Source organism: Hippoglossus hippoglossus, chromosome 23, assembly GCF_009819705.1.
Source record: "Hippoglossus hippoglossus isolate fHipHip1 chromosome 23, fHipHip1.pri, whole genome shotgun sequence".
NCBI lineage: Eukaryota > Metazoa > Chordata > Actinopteri > Pleuronectiformes > Pleuronectidae > Hippoglossus > Hippoglossus hippoglossus.
This window is the reverse complement of record NC_047173.1, coordinates 6,639,278-6,659,051: the sequence shown is the minus strand read 5'-3', so window position 1 is coordinate 6,659,051 and position 19,774 is coordinate 6,639,278. Positions and strand designations below refer to the sequence as shown.

At 43.9% G+C, this 19,774-nt stretch overlaps 1 protein-coding gene across 3 annotated transcripts in view; it reads right to left on the bottom strand.

The window, feature by feature from the left end:
* Positions 1 to 18,152, bottom strand: part of celsr1a (cadherin EGF LAG seven-pass G-type receptor 1a) — a 91,390-nt gene extending 73,238 nt beyond the window's left edge. For all 3 annotated transcript variants that reach the window (XM_034578573.1, XM_034578574.1, XM_034578575.1), the window contains exon 1: positions 14,412 to 18,152. In XM_034578573.1, coding sequence (XP_034434464.1) covers positions 14,412 to 17,946 — 3,535 coding nt within the window. In that variant the 5' untranslated portion in view covers positions 17,947 to 18,152. The remainder of the gene's footprint in view (positions 1 to 14,411) is intronic.
* Between the last annotated feature and the right edge of the window lie 1,622 nt (positions 18,153 to 19,774).

Sequence of the window (19,774 nt, the reverse complement as noted above, 5' to 3'; positions counted from 1 at the left end):
ACTTTTCTTTTTGACCTGACAGAAAGCAGACATGCAACGAACGAGATTCTTGACGATACCAGCGCTCCATAATTGGCTTAATTGGCTATTTAGGAGACATGGATTTCTATCACTTCAACGTTGAAATGTTACTTTTTCATATCCTGATAAACTGACAATGATCCTGAAAAACGTCTTATTGCAGTTCTGAGTGGCAGCAGCAGTTCGTCTACAAGCATTATAACAGTGTAATGAGTCTGACGGCTACATTACTGACTGAGCTAAATCAAAGTGGAAATCAATCAAGGCAGTGTCTTCGAGCTTCCTGAGCAGAGTGGAGGCAGCCAGTCAGTCAGTGTGCTATCAGGAGCGTCTGCAGTCAGACAGCGAGTGCCGCCATCAGTCTCTAACAGCACTCCAGGAGGGTTAGGAGTTGGCAAACAGCCTAGACTGACGCACTGGTACAAGCCGATGTGGCGTTGGCCAACATCCCACTTTGTTGCAGTGCATCAGTGTTGACACCAAGGGAGGTGACGTCAAGTTGAAGTCGCTTGGGTCACAGAAGTTCAGCGGCACCGTCACATCTTTACCCTGAGTTTCTCCTCCTAATCAGAAAGTTTGCAGTCCGGTACGACACACACACACACACACACAGACACACAAAGACACTAAACTCATGCAAACACAGACAGACAGCTTCTCATTGTAACCCAGGCTGTAATTTGATAAGCGGCTGTTGAAGGGAGACAGCAGCACGACTGTTATTTCCAAACATCACATGGGACGAACAGAGAGGAGCATTGTGGGTCCTGCTCCATAGCAGAGGTGTCAGGAGTGTTCCTGAACATCTAATACTCATATTGATAAAAAACACTTTAATCAGTGTTCCATACAGAATTAGATTCTACTTGTGGGAGTAGCTGATGAGGGGAAATGGTGGTAACACTTAAAATGTCCTTATATCTTCTTGTAAACGATTATAATATGTCTATATGTAGTTCAAGTGATGAATGCATATTATGTCAGACATTTTATTGCACACACTAAAATCAAGAGCACCCACTCGTAAGTAAAATTTAAAAAATAAACGGAAAGTTTTTCATGATTAGTTAAGTACTAGTAAAAATCTATATAAATGTGCTTCATATAAATCATGCAAAGCTTTTTTATATGGATGTGACAACAAGTGCCAGAAAAAAATCCCTGGAAACCTTAGACAGCATTTTTAAGTTGCTGGGTAAAAGCTGTTCCTGAAGGATAAAGTAGCCTCGACTTTGATACACATGTAACTGAAGACATTTTGGAAGGGTGAGGTTTTTTGTGTGTGTGTGTGCTGTATAAAAGAAGGAGAAGATCTTTGTGTGAAACTTGGCCTTAACACCCCAGGGGAAGAGGTCGGCCACTGCAAAGTCCACGTCTGGTTTACGACCTGGATCGCGTGTGACATGAGGAAGGGGACTGTACCTGTGTGTTCATGTGCAGGAGCAAATGCAAATGCATGCTTCTGTACAGTTAATGTGTGTTTTTTACGTGTGTGCAAGAGTCACCCTATCCAAAATGTAACAGGAGGATGTCTCAGTTCAAAAGGAGCATCTTGACACCCCATCAAAAGGCAAAGCAAACCCAATACACCTTGGAGCTCCCTCTGTCTACATCTATCCGTGTCTCCCACTCTCTGTTAAAAGACGAGGCCTGGAGGGTCTGGAGAAAACATACAAAGCTTCAATCCGCACTTCTTAGACTCTTCCTTTGAAATGCTTATAGAGGCCTAAGCCGCTCCGCCAGTCGGAGCCAAGTATGACTCAGGGTGTGGTGTAAACTTTTCCTGCTAACCCTGCTCCACTCTGTATCCTAAAATATGAGGTAATGGGCCATTTGTTGCAGGTACATTCACAAATAAATGTTTGCTTTGTGTTAATATGTAAGTGTGTCTTCACGTGTATTTTCCAACTTAAACTTGAAAGGGGCTGTCAGAGTAGAACAGGAGCTGTCAGGGGGTTGTAAGGTGACACCCATGATGACAGCAGTTGTCTGTGACTGACATACCAGAGAAAGACAGGGGGTAGGGGTCAACCCAAAATCTGTGTCCCCTCTAAGTCAGAGTTCAAAATCCTCCATGACAGTAAATGTCCAGGCCACTGAAGTGCCTGTGAGCAAGATATTCAATTCTTTTGTGCTTGACCTGCTCAAGAGGAAGCAATTTTACCTTTGTGGGAATAAACAGAGTCTTAAAACAAACATTTTGTAATATATGTTTTGTCAAAGTCATGTGATCAACATCTGAATCTAAAGATGATCGTCAACACCGATTTATCATAGACAAGTGACATCCTTTCAGCAAATATAAATCTCCCCATTTTTATAGCATCAAATGACCAATCAAAACCGAACCTACCGGAAAACTAACACTTGAACAAACATCAGCGTGATAAGAACGATCTAAAACGACAGCAAGAATCTTTGGGAAAAATGTATTTTAAAAGTACTGCGACTTTTTACTTTGGCTCATGTCTGGTGGCTTACATGGAGGAGGCAGCCGCCATACAGTAACCTATACAGCAGCCAGCCACCAGTTTAACTTCACTTTTGGGGAGCTATTCATCTTTATATACAGTCGAAGGTCTGCACTTGTACATTATAGATTATAGAGCTAAACGCTAACGGCAGTATGATAAGAGGCTCACAATGACAATGTCAACTTGTTGATATTTAGCAGGTGTGTTTGCCATATAAACCATCTTTTTGTTAGCATCTGACATTCCTATTCCTCTTTAGGGATACGTTGTGTACTAAATTTCATTAACAATACATCCAGAAGTTGTTCCGAAACTTGGCCCTGAAGTGGAGCACCAATCAACCGACAAACACTGTCATCACTTGTTCCAAACCACCAATGTTGGCCGGACACAAAAATTACCCTCAAACTAAAAATCTTGAGAACACGGTTCAATTTACCTGGTGAGGCGAGGTTGTACTCAATGCCCTGGAAGAAATACTGTCTATACAATCTATATAATTAAAGGCTTTGAAAGTATGGTAATCTATCATGCTGCCAACCACTTCAGTAATAAATCTTAGAGGGAAAAGCAGAAACCACAGATCCATCTACACCACCTGTAACCTATACACAAAACCAAACGAATCAAAAGATAACATTTTGAGAATGTCGAGTGCTGTTTGACAGACAGTACGGCATAAAAGGGACAACAATTTGAGAGCTGGGCGGGTATCGACAAGTTCCCACACACAAGCTATTAACTGTCAAGATTACACCTGTCACCAACTCCTTCTCTGGTGATGGGGGAATGACTAAAACTGACACCTCTGAGAACACAATCTGGCATGAAGTCTTTCTGTGGAGTCCAAGATCAACATTCACAGAGGATCAGCGATCAAGCCCCAATCAAGGACTTCTTGAAGTAGGACATTTACGGGAAGGTGTCAGTTTCCGGGAAAGTTGCTCTTAGAAAAGTTTTCATCTATCTGTAACTCAAAAAGCTATTCTGGTCTGTTTTAACTAGGTGTTTATTAAGCCTCTGTCACACTGGAGAACAAATACATTAACATCTAACCCCCATGTGGCTACAACTTATTTGTATACAGTCTATGGGCTACACACAGCATGGCACAACTTATGCAGTTCAGCCTCACTGAGAGTGGGCTACACTTGGGGCTGCAAGAGCGAGCGCAGCACTGGAATAAGTTATAAAACACAGAGGCTTGAATACTGACAAAACCACAAGCGACCGAGAAGCAACAGATTCATGACAGGTGGCGGTTCGCTCAGTCAGAACAAAAAGGCAATTTAGCTACTGACAATGTGAAAGTTAGTGGGATTGTCCTTATTTAAAAAACGTTCCATATATGGTGGAATTGGTGTTTGAACTATGTTTCTGCAAAAGGGAAACTGTTTATTTAGCTCTGGATTAAGCAATAGTACTTTGACGTTAAACAGATACTGGTTTGTTTTTGCCAGTGACCTCAATCCATTTAAGCCGTCTGACATTTCATTCTAATACCTGCATTGTCAGAGCCAATGCCAAGTCTTAATAGCTGAGAAGATCGCAGCCCAATGCATCACGCATAGAACTATCACACCGCAAGCAAGGATTTCTTTATTAGTAATGGCTAAGATATGAAGTTACAGGGCATGGCAGAAAAAGTGACAGGACAGAGGTGCTCGGGTACACCCTGAAGAGCAAAGTATACTAAAATAGGGTGGTGATGGAGATGAGTCAGTTTAGAAGACAATTAAACATTTTGGGAGATACTTATTACGATCCAATCTCAAAAATACCTCATGTTTTTTCTCTATGTCCTGGATGAGGAGCTTTTAGGACTGTTATGTGCCTAATTTGTGCTTTTCAAGAAGCAGCAAGCTAAATACAATGAGACAAGTGACCGTTGCTCCTCAGACAGGTAGTTCATCATCGTAGGGGCCCTAACGGTGACTATTTTGCTTCCCCTGGTCTTCGGTCTAGACTGAGGACCAGCCGGGATTCATCAAGGTAAAGTCTGGTTTCCACAAGTAAAAAGGTCAACGATGGAGCTAAAGGCCAAACCATTTATAAAGTAACCAGAGAAACTTAAAAATCCAACTCAAACTGATGTATGTTTGTTTCCATGGGCAACACGTGTTTACAGTGCATCCGCATAAAATTTGACCTCATGGCACGCAACCTACACACGACTGGTATTTGAATGCTCAAGTCTAAATTTGTTAGTGCTGCTTTGACAGCAAGTAAATGTCATGTCACTCACATGTGGCACCAGAGCAGTTCGCCTGAGCCAGAGTTTGCATTAGGAGGACAAAACAATGGAGCAAAAGCCACAAGCAGATAAACAGGGATGTGTTTGGAATAAGTTAATATTCTGCAACAGCATCATAAGACATCCCTTTCAGTCCATCATGCAGGTTCCTACGGGCAACATAAACTACATCCCACAAAATCAGATATGAGCCAAAATTAGTAACTGAGCATGAGGCCCTGCGGCATGAACACTGGCCAACACACAAAAAAGAGGCTTCAGCTGTCTCCCTGTCTTTTCCCTCTTCCCCCCTTACTGTCATACTCGTCGTTCACTCTAGCTACATACTGTATAGCTACACCCTCAGGGCCCACCAAACTCAACCTCCACTGCCACCACTTAACATTCCAGCAGCTGGTCATCGTGCATCATGACGCATGTAATGTCACACTCGTGAGCTGCCTGCGAGCCGCGATGCTTCCCCTGCCTCCACAGCGAGGGAGACAAAGACAAGTATTGTGTCGCCATCCGAGTGAGAGGGAATGAATTGGAACAAGAGGCTGACAGAGGTGTGTCAGGTTACAATCAAATACGACCCCTCCACCACCCAAAACCTGTTGGAGTTTGAGTGGTGAAATCACTGTCCTGCAGCATGTAAACGAGAGATAACCCTGGCCGTGTGACAGTGAGGGGAGAAACGGTGTGTGTGTCATCTGTGTGTATAACTGGATGAGGATCACAACACAGCACAGACATCCACACACACACTTACAAAATACAATTATACACTCAAATGTTTTAAAAAGAAATTGCAAAAATCCAAAGTATTATCACACACCACATGAAAAAACTAAGCCTTGTTCTCGTACCCCCACTTTTACCCCCCTTACCTTGCTGAGCCAGAGCCCAACGCATAGGTGTCTGCAAACAAACAACCCCTCTTTGAAATCCCCACAACAAACACACTTGCGTGATGGGAAGTTACCACACTTTGTAGCTCACTTTCCATCCAGCGACAGAACCCAGCGAAACGCTTAGAGAGATTTCCTGCTGGAAATAAAAACACTGATCTGGAGACAGCAGCGCATGGATTAAGTGTGTGGGAAGAAAAATGTTGCTTGTGGCAAGAAGGATTTACATGTTCAAAACTACCATGCTTTCCTGTGAATCAAAACCTTTGGACTTCAACACTTTTAAATCATATTTCACACAAATTAAAGGGAAGCATCTCTCTTGGGGGAGTTGTTGGGGGAACCCAACCCACAGTCCGAGTGTGGCTATAAATAATGCTTCTCACTCGCAGTGACGGCATTAGAAGACAGCCTTGGATCCTTAAACGTCCCTCGTCTCTTTACCCTGTAGTTGAGCTTTCAGACATCAGTGGAGTTGGAACAGTGACCGGTCCTGTGGTATTTACGCTTCAAACTAGACTACAGCCTGAAGGCAAACACACACACACACACACACACACACACACACACACACACACACACACACACACACACACACACACACACACACACACACACACACACACACACACACACTCACACACACACATTATAGCACAGTGTGGATGTACAAGATTAAGCATGAATGTGATTCCTTTCCCATTCATTGAGCACACAAATATGGAGACACCTGCAAGTGTTCTATAATAACTCTCCTTCCCTGCTTCCAACCCAGGAAACATCCCACGGTTCAACTGAGTCTTTGGTGCTAAAATATATAAAGTGCAAAAAACATTTAACATGTATTTTGTATGTTGAGCATTTGCAGAACACAAAATGCCTTAAAGGAACAGTCCGACTTGGAGAGAGTGCAGTGAGGAAATAAAGCTTGTGTCTTTACAAAACGTGACCAATTATCTTAGCTTAGCATGAAGACAGGGTAATGGGTAAAGACTTGATAGAGACATGAACAACACACAAAGCAGTAGGGACGGGCAACAGGTTCCTTCTTTAAAAATGTACAGAGAGGACTTAGAAGACAAATAGAAAAACAATGAGACTGAAGGTGAGAGGACAGAACTGTAAGATTTATGTAGTAGAAGGGAGGGAGGAGACAGAGGGGAATGAGGTGAGGGGCAAATTTTGTAACCAAACCGGAGTGTGTGATATCTTAGGAATGAACGGGATCTCCTGATATCAGTTACTGAGGGTGCCAAGCCCTGGAATGGCAGCATATCTCACACCGACACAGCAGGAAAACATATGAGCTGCTGTAGATATGGCTGAGACACACAGACCCCAACCAAGTAAACACACACACACACACACACACACACACACACACACACACACACACACACACACACACACACCATGATTTAAGTTAGAGCACGGTTGAATCTGTTGCTGATTCAACTTTGGTCAGATTAGAGTCTTTTTTCTGTCAAAAGAAGAAAACTATGGAGAATATTATTTACACAATGTAGATTTTTGCGAGGTCAAAAATAGGTGAAGGTTTTGTACTATGAGAACACACATTAATTTTTCCATGCAATCCAAAACCAATATACAGACAAAAAGCCACATCGACAACATCTCTCCTTTGAACACACACCCTTTTACTACAACCACTTTCTCCATCGGCTCAAGTCTTGTTGAAAAGTAAAGGGTTATATCTTTGTAAAACCCCATGTCTTGCTTTGATCTCACACATGAGAGGTCAAACGGCATCACCATCTGTGTCTGCGCATCGCTGCCACGCCTGCGCTCCAGTGAGGAGTCACATTTCTCAAGTCAGAACATACAGCAAAAGATGGGAAAACTGGAATAGAAGGGCGCCAGGAAAGGGTTGGCCCCTTGACTCACACAGTGAGTCAAGGGGCTTTGAAAGCAAAAGAACGCCAAGAAAAAGGGATGCAGAGAGAAGAGAGGAAGGATTCTTGCCGGATGAAATTAATGATTTCATACAGAGATCAACGCATCACAAGCAATAGTCTCCAGTGTAACTGAGCCTCATAAAGACGGAGTAATATACTTTTCTTTCCTTATAAATGACAAAGCTGTAGTTTTAACTGGCATGTTATCAAGTGGTCTTTCTGTGAAAGTTCAGCAGCAGATTGCATTTTATCTCAGCTGAGCTCAAGTTCTTTTGTCACAGTGGAAATCCAATTAAGAATAGTGAGAGAGGGAGTGGTGAGAGAAAGCACAGGAGGTGTGTATTGGGGGGACGGATGAGAAAAGAAATGTTAAAAAGCTTAGCTATGCTGCTCCTTGTGTTGGATTAAGAGCCAACGCAGAAGCAGCTGGAAGCAAAGCATCATGGGGGAAAAAGGGGGGTTGGGGGCGTTTCGAGGGTATAACTGCATGTAGCAGCACGCTGTCCCGCTCACCCAGGGTAAGGAAAGAGATCAGAGCCAGGGTGGAAAACATTATTTAGCATCAATCATTTCTAATCATTTAAGTAACAATCACAGCACAACTCCACCTATAGCCAGTTCAAGCAAGCTTTAACATTTGCAGTTTGAACTCGAAGGAAAAAACACACATCGGCCTAGAAAAAAAATCTCAAGTGCACATTAGGGGATGCCTTTTGCATATCAGGAAGCACAAAACTTCAAGAATGTGGCAGCTACATGTCTGACTAAGCTGGTAGCGGGGACATATTACACTGCTCGTAAATGCCTTCCCTGCCCTGAAAGACACATGCAACATCATCTGCTTTCAGACATGCACTGAGGGCCGAACATTTTCCTGAAATGATCTGGACGGTCTTCATGTGAGAGCTCAAATGTCCCATGTGAGAATACACCAGGAAAATGTCAAAAGTGAAAGAGTCGGTTTGTAGATGATCAAACAATCAAACAGATGTGAAATGGGAAAAATACAAAAATCGAACGATGAAAAATAGGTGCCACACACGGAGGACACTTACAAAGATGTCCGCTTGTACAGACAATGAGATTTGAGAGCTTTTGGCGATAAGGACCGGCACAGTAAACCAAAACTCTGTGCTTTGCGCAGCTGTGTTTACACGTCATGGCCCGCCTCCTGCATGCTCTACTCAGGCTCCCACCTTTGTCTGAATGTTTTGGAGATCTTTGCTGTTGTTGTGAAAGCAATGGACCAGGACAACATTCTGCTGCATTAATCATATGCAAAAGACAAACATGTGAATGTGACAACAGGAAAAAAGGCAGAATCACACTCAGAGGGAGATGGGTAATCACAGACGACATCTCCATTCACATGCTTCTGTTCTCTACTCTGCACCTACTGACTAATGAGACACTCTCCTCTGTCACATGTAGCATGCTGCTTCTTTTAATACTTTTAGAAATCTACACTTTGACAGTGAACCCTTGTGCAGTGGCCATGAACTGCATCAACTCTGATTGGTTCCTTGGGATCAATTTAAATCTATGTCCAAATTTCCCCAAAGGTCAGAAGTCCCTTCAGGGCTGATTAAAATCAAGCCTTCCTTTTTATCGCCACTTTAGAAAATCTCTCTCTGGATTGCAGACTGCTAAATCTTATTTTTTTAAAAGGCCAGTCAAGTGCTGGTAAATTTGGGCCAAGCATTGTGGGCCTGACAGTCAGCTCTGGCTGTGAGGGAGGGATGAAGCTGCAGTGCACTGAAATGCTGCACCTCTCTGATTCAGTGACACTCAATGCCGTCAAAAGAAACTGACAGATACTCATCTTTTGGAAAACAGAGTGAAAACTCCAAAGGTTTTAAGTGAAATTTAACAAGCGCAGATAAGAGCTCTTACAGTGAGAACACATAGCCCTCAGGAATCAAACCACTGAGCTACAGTTCCACACACACATCCACACAAGCGGAGGGGGAGTGAGAACGAGGACAGACTCAACAGTGTTGTGGCTAGCAGAGTGTGTTAAGTGAGTGTAGGGCTTGAGAAACATTCTCAGGCCTTTTGCTCGCCAGAATAAAAGCACCTGTGCAAGAAGTGCATCGGTTCAACCTTCATTGAAAGGATGTCAAGAAAAAAACGTGTCATTTTGCAGCAGATGGCGATTTCCGCACCTTTAGCTTGTTATGGGCCCTTTCCAAACAAGCCAAACTCTCACTTTAGTAGATAATTGGAGTTTTGTTCAGAGCAGAATAGGGTTTGTGGGAAAAGATGGAGCTAATTCCCGCTGGTCTCAAGAGCAGACATAATGAGCTGATAAAGATGATTTTGGCCAGCTGATCTTACAGGGGAAAAAATACAAGGACTGGTGAGTCTGCATCCGACTAAAGGTCTTCCTGGGTCCAAAAAGTTACCTGAACTCAACATACATAAATACATTTCAAACAAAAGATTCAAACCTAAGGGGTTCCAAGCACAGTTAGGACACATCCAAACAGATAGGGATAATAAGATTTGATCTGAAATGCAGTCAACCTAAAAAGACCCTAATAGAGAGAGCATCGTCAGCAGCATGATGGACTGTCAATTAACAAGCAGCTATGAACAAATGTTTAGGGTTGCAAAGGGGCGGAAAATTTCCGGAAACTTTCCATGGGAAGTTAGGCTCGGGAATTTTGGAAATATTGACACTTTTTTTGCAAATGTTAGCTTATAACAGGTAACTTAAATGTAGTTGAAAACAAGACTAGGCAAGCCTAGCTCAGCTGGAACCTGGATGCAGCTAGTTGGGAACATTGTCTGCCAGAAACGTAAACCTATGACTTTCTGTTGTTTTTGAACGTCTTTGTCATTACCTAGCATATTGGTTACTTGTTACACTGAAGCCATGTTCATTTTAATACCAAGTTTATTTGTATACAGTAGGCTAACTTTTTACAGCAGTGAGAGTAGGTCCACACAAAAGTACACCATCACCTCGATTACTCGCGGCTGTTGGGGTCCATCAAAAAAGCGCGAGTTGGGCTACTTATCAAAAATAAAAGTAATTACCGCAAATTAAAGGCTGAGCAATAAAAACGTCATTCAAAACTCTATTTTAAAGATGTATGGAATGCAGCACACACTGTGTTTCTTTGAAAAGGATTTAGCTAGCTATTGTAAACCAAATTGACAGAATTAATGGATTGTTTTATTTTTCTCTCAACCCGACATGATCAAATGCGTCAAATGAAAGTCCGAAGTCCTCTTGTCCGAGAAAGCACGCAATATCCATTATTGATTGACAACGCAAACAGGTGACTGTATTTATAGTCCACAGGAACAAAATTGTCTTGCTGGCAAGTGGCTAACGTTAGCAATTCTAGATCTTGCAGCATGATCTTGGTTAAAACAACCAAGATCATGGTTGATCATGGTCGATGACGTCATCAGCATCGCTCTCTCCTCCGCTGAGCCACAGGAGACATTTAAAGGGGACATAGCATGCCCATTTTACCACAAGTTGATATGGTTCCTTGGGGTCTGAATGAAATGTCTGTAACATACTTTGGTCAAAATACCACAAGGATCATTTCAAACAGCACCCTTTTTACCCTGTATAAAACAGCCCTCCACAGAGTGACCTGTTTTGACTGCCTGTTCCTTTAAATGCTAATGAGCCAGCTCCCCCCTCCCCCCTCTCCCCCCATGATTTTAAACGATATAAATTACATATTTTATATGATATAAATTATCAAATATGCATCCCATACTTTGTATTCCCCTTCTGTTGTCCTGGAGTTTTAATTTTCCAAGACCATGTAGGGAGACTTCCAGTGCCTTGTTATGACACAAAACCCAGGAAGCTCAATCGAGTCGCTCAAGCATGCCGTTTCTGACTTAGAGGAACTATAACAAAACGCGCAAGTGTTTTTTTCCCAGAGTTTTTGGGTTGGTAGACATGAGCCAGATACCCACATTAACCTGTAGAAGCACTAACAAAGTGGAATTTGCATGATATGTCCCCTTTAAATGGTGAACTACTTCCCATTTAAAAACTGTGTAAAACCACTTCCCCTTTGCACTTTACATCCATTTCCAAGTAAAAATATATTCAGAAACCACCAATAGTCATCTCCAACATACTGTCACATAGAGGAAACTGCTGAGGTCAGATTTTCCTATTTAAGTCCATCGTTCCTGCAGGTTTTGATAAGTTTTCACTGACCTGGTTCTATCCTGAGATCCACATAGAGACGGTAGAGTTCTACTCACAAATGGATTAAGTCAAAAATGTCATTTTTAAAATGTGTATTAGAAATGTTTGCATGCATGTCTGCTTATGACAAAACAAAATGTTTATATTTATGTCTGTATATGACAAGGTAAATACAGTTAGTATAAATTACCCCAAAGTTTCCAGTTTATTCCCATTAATTCCCGTATATTCCCGTTAATTCCCATGGAAAGTTTCCAACTTTGAATATTCCCGGAATTTTGCAACCCTACAAATGTTTATGTCATACCTTTAATTCTTTTGGTTCCACTCTACTTGACGTATTGATCTGAGATCCATAAGTGTAAAACCAGACTCTAACCCAGATTGAGGATAATTTGGACCCAGCCCAACCTAAAAATTATGACGAAACAAGCCTCTACATCAGATGGTGACAGAGAAAAGGTCAAAACAGACAACAAACATGCCATTAAACTGAATGCTCCACAAAAAATGTGGGCATCCAGGGAAGCCAGAGAGTGATTAAAAGTGAGACACAACCAGAGTCTTGTCTCTTAGTGCTTGTTAAGGGCGCTGTTAGCTCACCAATCCCCCCCCCCACACACACACACGCTTTCCTCTCCCAGGAGTACTAGGTTAAAAGGTCAAGACTTCAGCCGTAATGGTTACCTAACACTTGACATCAGAGTGCGCCACCAGGAAAGGGGGGGTCGGAGCTGTTATTCAATCTAAGTGTGCATTCGTTCAATTGTGCATAAGTACGTGCTTACTTGTATGCATGTGTATGTGTGTGGACATGGCTACAACTAATGATGTCCACTCCTCTTTGGGACTATCGTGAGGTCACTGTTGTCAGGGATACTTCAGGCACTGTCAACCGTTATTGACGAACATGAATGCAGAGGCGCTGAATGAGGGCCATAACTATTGTGGTCAGTAACTGCCTCTTCAGATGCTCCGCAGGTCGTCTTTAACAACTATGAGAGGCGTTTAGAAGAGGAGAGTCTGTCTTTATTCCGAGACAAAGGGAAGCCACAAATACTTCAGCAAGAATCCTGTCAGAGGTAAAAGGAGAGACATCTGGTGAAAGCCTAACACGGCCTGATGCACCACCGTGTGTCGCATTAACTCGAACATTAAGACTAGCGAAGGAACAGCTGCATTATGCCCATCAATGTTTCTGTCACTAGCCCAGAGACACTGGGAGAGAATGTGATCAAAGAAAGATGTTCAAGTTGCCAAAAGTTTCCAAGAATGGGCATGGAAAAAAGATTATGCATGCAAAGTCATAAACAATATATATGCAGAGCCATAAAATGACCACAGGCTTGACTTTGTGCTGCGAATGTGAGTTTGCCGTGGTGCAGACATGTCCACAGCAGCTCATTTGTATTCTCACTTTATGTGCGATATGCTGGAATTTTCGAGCTCTGAGAGATGATCGGATGACACCGAGAGCAGGAGGGCTGCGTTGGGCCGTTTGCCCATTTTACGCTTAATGTGCTTCGAGAGAGAGCAACCAATACAGACATAGGGAGAGACAAGAGAGAGAGAAAGACAGAAAGAAAGGTTGGGCAACCAGCTGTCAGTATGTGACAAGGTAGTTATTCTGTCAGGGTATTGGATTTACCCTGCCTGCCTCTGACTGCCTGATTAATGCCACTGTGCTTTCTTGTGTGTGTGTGTGTGTGTGTGTGTGTGTGTGTGTGTGTGTGTGTGTGTGTGTGTGTGTGTGTGTGTGTGTGTGTGTGTGTGTGTGTGTGTGTGTGTTTGTGTGTGTGCAACTGGACTGTAGCTGTTAACTTGCCAATTTAGGTGTGAGAATTTCCAAGTGTTTGCGTTTGTCTAATCTTTAACTTAAAAGAACAAAGTCTGCTTCTGTTGTGGGGGAAGGAAAAGCAACTTAACAGAAATTCCTTGTGCATGACCTTGTAGCATGAACTCACACGCCTTCTGATTCAAACCACTTGATATAGAAACCTCATTTAACACTTCTCAAGTGTGAACAATTTGTAAAAAACTTTGTAAAGCAAGGAAAGCAACATTAGCGAAACATCTTGCCACAAGATGTTGATCCACACCCCTGCAGCGCACCTGCAAAATGCCGAAAAACTCCTGGCTCCTCAAAGAGTGCGACCAATACGGGCTCTCAGGGGGGTAAATCACGAGTGTGCATATGCTTGCACCATATGCATGTGTGAGTTCCTACTTGTGACAGAAACCCACATATCTGCAACAACAAAGCGGTTCAGTTATGAGGGCACCCTGCTAATAGCACTTTTTACTACCCCAACCAACCACTTGCACATAATTCATTTATCATCCGAATGGCATAAAAGCAGCACAACCGGATCCTGCAGAGAGCCTCCAGCAAACACTGACTGAACATACCGCCAACAGCACACAGCCAAAACCTGCCCTGTGTCTATTCAACAGAGAATTCTTCATCGACTCCGCAGTTAAATGATACACAACACGTGGTGACAAAAGAGACAATGAGTCACCACATGTGACTTGCCGTTTTAACCCGCTTAATCGATTTTTCTTTGCAGGTTCAGACACATGTAACTGACGTGAAAAGTTAGAATTTCCTCAGAGAAAAACACATAGCATGCACACAGGTTAACAGAAAAGAAAATTGAACTCTACCTGAAACAGAGATGGTCATGGGTGCTTCCAGGGGCCTGTCGTTGTCCAGATCCCTGCTCAGCCTCAGATCCCCGGTGTCCTCATTCAACAGCAGTAGACGTAGCTCATTTCCAGACTCAAACTTGTACCGTAGCTTATCCGATACATCCGGGTCATGGGCTGGTACTTTTCCTATTATTCCTGATGGAAAACTGTTAGACTTGTTGGTGACATAGTTGTTGAAAATAATCTCAAAGTTCTGCAGCACAGGCCGATTGTCATTCATGTCTACCAGGCGGATGTGAACAGTGGCCCTGCTCACTAGTGGTGCTGAGGTGGCCTGGACCACTATGACATATTCTGTTTTGATCTCATAATCCAAATCTGTGAGTGCAACGAGGTCACCGTTAAAAATGTCCAGTTGGAAAACTTCAGGGATATTTCCTTCTACGATCTGATACATGATCTGAGCATTGGTGCCCTCATCGGGATCTGCAGCAGTTATCCGGGCCACGACGGATCCGACCGGGCTGTTCTCCTCCACATCAATAAACAGCTCATCCTTCTCAAACACTGGGGCATTGTCATTTATGTCTTGCACTACAACATGAATGGAAACAGCTGCTTTTAGAGGTGGAACTCCCTTATCTACAGCAAAGGCCTTTAGATTATACACAGCAACGTTCTCCCGGTCCAGTTTGCGAGCTGTTCTGACGATACCAGAGTATGGCTCTATGAAAAAATCCCCCTCTCCATCATCGCCACCCTGAAATGTGTAGCTCAACCGGCCATTCGACCCAGAGTCTCTGTCTGAAGCAGAGATCTGGAGAACACTGGTGTAGACAGGTGCATCTTCAAATACAGACCCCTGGTACATATCTCTGACAAAATGAGGAGTATTATCATTAGCATCAAGGATGATAATCTCCACATATGTGGTGTCAGATTTCTGAGGGATGCCGTTGTCTCTAGCAATGATGGCTAATGTGTAGGAGGCCTGGTCTTCATAGTCAATCTCCATTTGTGTTGTGATGGCACCTGTATCCGGGTCAATTTTAAACTGAGGAACATTGTCTTCCATCACATAAGTGATGCGAGCATTTTCCCCCGTGTCCTCGTCCGTTGCACTGATTAGCACCACAGTGGAGCCCACTGGTTTTTCTTCACTGATCATCACCTGGTAGTTGGCACTTTGGAAGATAGGCCGATGTGTGTTGGCGTCCGTCACATTGATGAACACTTGAGCTGTGTCGTAGCGTGTTCCATCACTGGCGGTGACTGTCAGGACGTACTGGCGTTCCTGTTTGTAGTCCAAGGGGAGGGCTAAGGTGATGAGACCGCCACCGCTCTGGCTGGTGATGGCGAATCGGTTCCTGGTGTTCCCGCTGGAGATCTGATATGTGACGACGCTGTTCGCGTCTCTATCCACAGCTGTAACTGTCAACACGCTGGTCCCCACCACAGCGTCTTCATTGATTTTCAGCGAGTACATTTTCTCTGTAAACGTGGGCACGTTGTCATTCACATCAAGCACCGTGATGCTGACGCTGGCGGAGGAGGACATCTGAGGCATCCCCTGATCTCTTGCCTCCACGCCAAAGGTGTAGAAGTCGGTGGTCTCTCTGTCAAGTTCAACACTCACAGTGATCCAGCCTGTGCTGTTATTGATGGTGAATGGAAAACCAGGTGAGGTGTCAGTGAGCCGGTATTCCAATCGAGCGTTTTCTCCTGAATCACTATCAATGGCTTGAATGTGGATCACCGAGTAACCAATGGCCACATTTTCCAACACAGTAGCTTGGAAAGGTGTGCTCACAAACATGGGGGCGTTGTCATTCACATCCACCACTTGTACCACCACCATTCCTGTGCCATTTATCAGCGGAGGCCTCCCACCGTCCTGTGCCTTAATCCGCAAATTATACTCCCGAATTATCTCATAATCCAGAGGATTGATGACATCAATCACACCAGTGGGGGAGTGAATATAGAACTGTCCTTTAACATTCCCACTGATGATGCTGTAATGGACTTTGGCGTTGTTCCCCTCATCTTTGTCCGTAGCCTCCACCTGAATGACTTTTGTGTTGACTGCCACATTCTCTGGGACCTTTACCACATACCTCTTTTCACTGAACTGCGGGTAGTTGTCATTCTCATCCTCCACGGAAATGTTGACAGTGGCGGTTGCACTGCGGGGGCCTGGGTCTTTGCCCTGGTCATTGGCCTCCACAATCAGCTGGTACTGGGACCAGGTCTCTCTGTCAGGCCTTTCTCTGATCCTGACCAGGCCGTTGCGGGGGTCGATTTCAAAGACAGTGTTGACCCCTTCGCCGTTCACAATTTTATAAATCATGTTGGCGTTGGAGGGGGAGTCCCCATCAGTGGCTCGGATTGTCATCACTTCAAAACCCACTTCTACATTTTCCCGGATACTAACGCGGTACTCAGTTTGCTCAAACACCGGGTTGTGATCATTAGTGTCACTTACAGTGACATAGAGGAAAGAAGTGGCAGATCTTTTTGGAGTGCCACTGTCAGTCACTGTGACTTTGAACACATGGGTGTTTTTGACTTCTCTGTCTAAGGGCTGGACAGTTGTTATGCTCCCTGTCTGAGAATCAATATGGAAAAGGTCACTGGACCTGCTGTCAAAAAAGGCTTCCATGCTGTACTCCAGCCTCCCTGCCTCTCCATCATCCGGGTCAGTGGCCTTCAGGGTGATTACGCGCGTTCCCGCAGGCTCATTCTCGGGCACGGACACCTGATAGTTGGGGAGCTGGAACTGGGGAGACGTGTTTACCTGTCTCTTTCCCCTGCGGCTCACTCTGCCAGACTTTTCCTGGACAGTGTCTGACCAGGATCCATGCGGTTTGGGCACTTTAACGAGTGTCAGGCTCAGCTGCACGGAGAGTCTGCCGCCTGGGGAGCTGTGCAAGGCGCAGTGCAAGTTAACTTCTGGCTGTCCTCTGTGCCCAAGACACAAGTCCCTGGCCAAGAATAAATCCCCACGTCTGAACACTGCAACCGAGTCTCTCCCGACGCATTCAGTGTCCAAAAAAGCGATGTTGCGCGTAAAAGCAGGCAGATGTTCTGTTACATTCAACAGCACTTTACCTGCGGGTAAGCAGGAAGTTGCCTCCACTTCATAAAGGTGTTTTATGAGGATGTCTGGCTTACCTGACGCTTTCCTTCTCTTGTATTTAATAAAACAGTCTCGGCCATGGACAAACACGTTGAACTGTGTCAAAACGACGTCCCCAGATGTTGAGGAACCTGTACTGAAATAAACAGGCGCAGGGTTCCTCAGTGTGTGCGCGCACTGAACTTCTCGGGACAGGCGGACGACTCCATCCTGCCTCCCCACTTGGAAAAGGCTCTGGGGGAATTTGTGGGATAAAGTCCTGTCAATTTTATAAGTCCATCCAGGTCCCAGCGACAGGTTTGCCAGGACGGTCCCGGGCTGTAAAGTCTCCGAAAGGCGCATCTCCAGACACCTCGCAAGCGGCACGTTGAGCAGGACACAGACCCACATCCAATACATCTGTGGCTCCATGCTCGTAAAGCTGCCAAAAAAAAACACACTAAACTTCACTGAAACACCTCCACAAGCGCATTAACTTTCCCGACACCGCGCTTTACTTTTATCCCTCATGGTGAAGTTTCAGCGTGGAAAAAGACGCACGGTATCCATAGTGCCTGCGTATCCAGGGCGCGCGGCGGCTGCGTTAACCAGCACTGAGTTTAAAATGAGTACAAAATGGCTCCGTGGATCTTCCACTCCTCCTCCTCCTCCTCCTCAGGAGCTTATTACCATAAACCTGCTGTGTTCCCCCTCTGGGACGCTTTCACGGGAGGGGTGGAGGGGTGTGTGTGTGGGGGGGGGGGGGCCTGCTTCTTTATTCTTTTTCTCATGGAGATTTAGGGAAGTGGCCCAATGCGCACAAGTGCATTGTTATTACAATGGGCTTAGAGTTGGAGGGGAAAAAAATTCTAATGCCTCCCAAACTCTTTATTAAAAAGACTTCAAAATAAGACATATAAGTAGTTTAACAAGTCCAAAGCCTTCGAAAATTGTAAACTTATTTTCAGCCCCATGAATCACAACTGTCACACTGTCACACCTTCAACACATAACTATTTTCAGCAAAACATAGGACTGATACAATTTAATAAACTGAATTATTAGTGTGTTATTTCTTCTGTTATGTGTTGTAATGGGGAGATCTCATCATCATCATCATCACGCACGAACAGAAAAAGTTTGCTCAGAAAATCAACAGGGTTTCTTCTACTTGAGCTTAAACAGTTATAGTGGAAAGTATGAGATGACAATTTCTTCACTTTTTAGACATTTACTCTTTCTTTCTGTCTTTCTGTAATTTTGTTGTTACATTATTTTTGATATTACAGCATTGTTTGTTTTTTACTTCTTTAAATGGAGAAAAACTAAAGAAAAACTCTTATTTCATATAGTTATTAGAGTCGTTTGAGCCCCATTTGTTTTTCTCCACAAACACAAAAACAGTGTTATGCTGAACAGAGGAAGTTTAAAAAAAGAGAGATCTCTTTCCGGGAAAATAGATGACACATTAAAGTCAAATGTTGCTTTGACCTGACTGTTTTTTGTTTAATGAAAATATGCAACATGTTGTTATGCAAATCCATGCATATTAGAGAATGACAGGTTCACCCTGGAGAATAACCTTGTATAATAGCGCCCCCTTGTGGATAACCTTCTAAGTACTAGATTATCTGAGGACAGACACTCACTGAGCACTTTATTGGAAACACTGTACTAATCACTGGGTTCAGCCTCCCTCACTCAAGTTCTTCATATTAACAAAAGGTCAGACACATTTCTTTGAGGTTCTGCTCCATGTTGACATGATGCATCCCATCATTTCTGCAGATTTGTCAGCTGCACACATCTGTTCCACCACAACTCAAAGGTTTTCTGTCAGATTCAGATCTGGTGAATGATGAGGCCTCTGAACTTGACCAGGTTGAGTCAACTTTTGCTTTGCGACAAGAAGAATTATTTTGCAGGGAGAGAATGGTAAACTGTGGCTATAAAGGGATGAAAGTGGTCAAGTAAAATGTAGCATTCAACTGATTCCTTTACCCACACGACTACACCACTAGCAGCAGCAGCCTGGAATCTTTACACCAGTTTGGGTCCATGGATTCATGCTGTTGACTCCAGATTCTGACTTTACCACCTGCAGCCTCAGCAGAAATACAGACCAGGCTTCTTTTCAGTCTACAACTGTCCAGTGTTGGTGAGTCTCTGTCACTGCAGCATCAGACACGGTCTTCTGCCTTATCTCTGCCTCCGCCACAAGGTTCGACATGTTGTGCTTTCTGCAATAATTTCTGCTCAC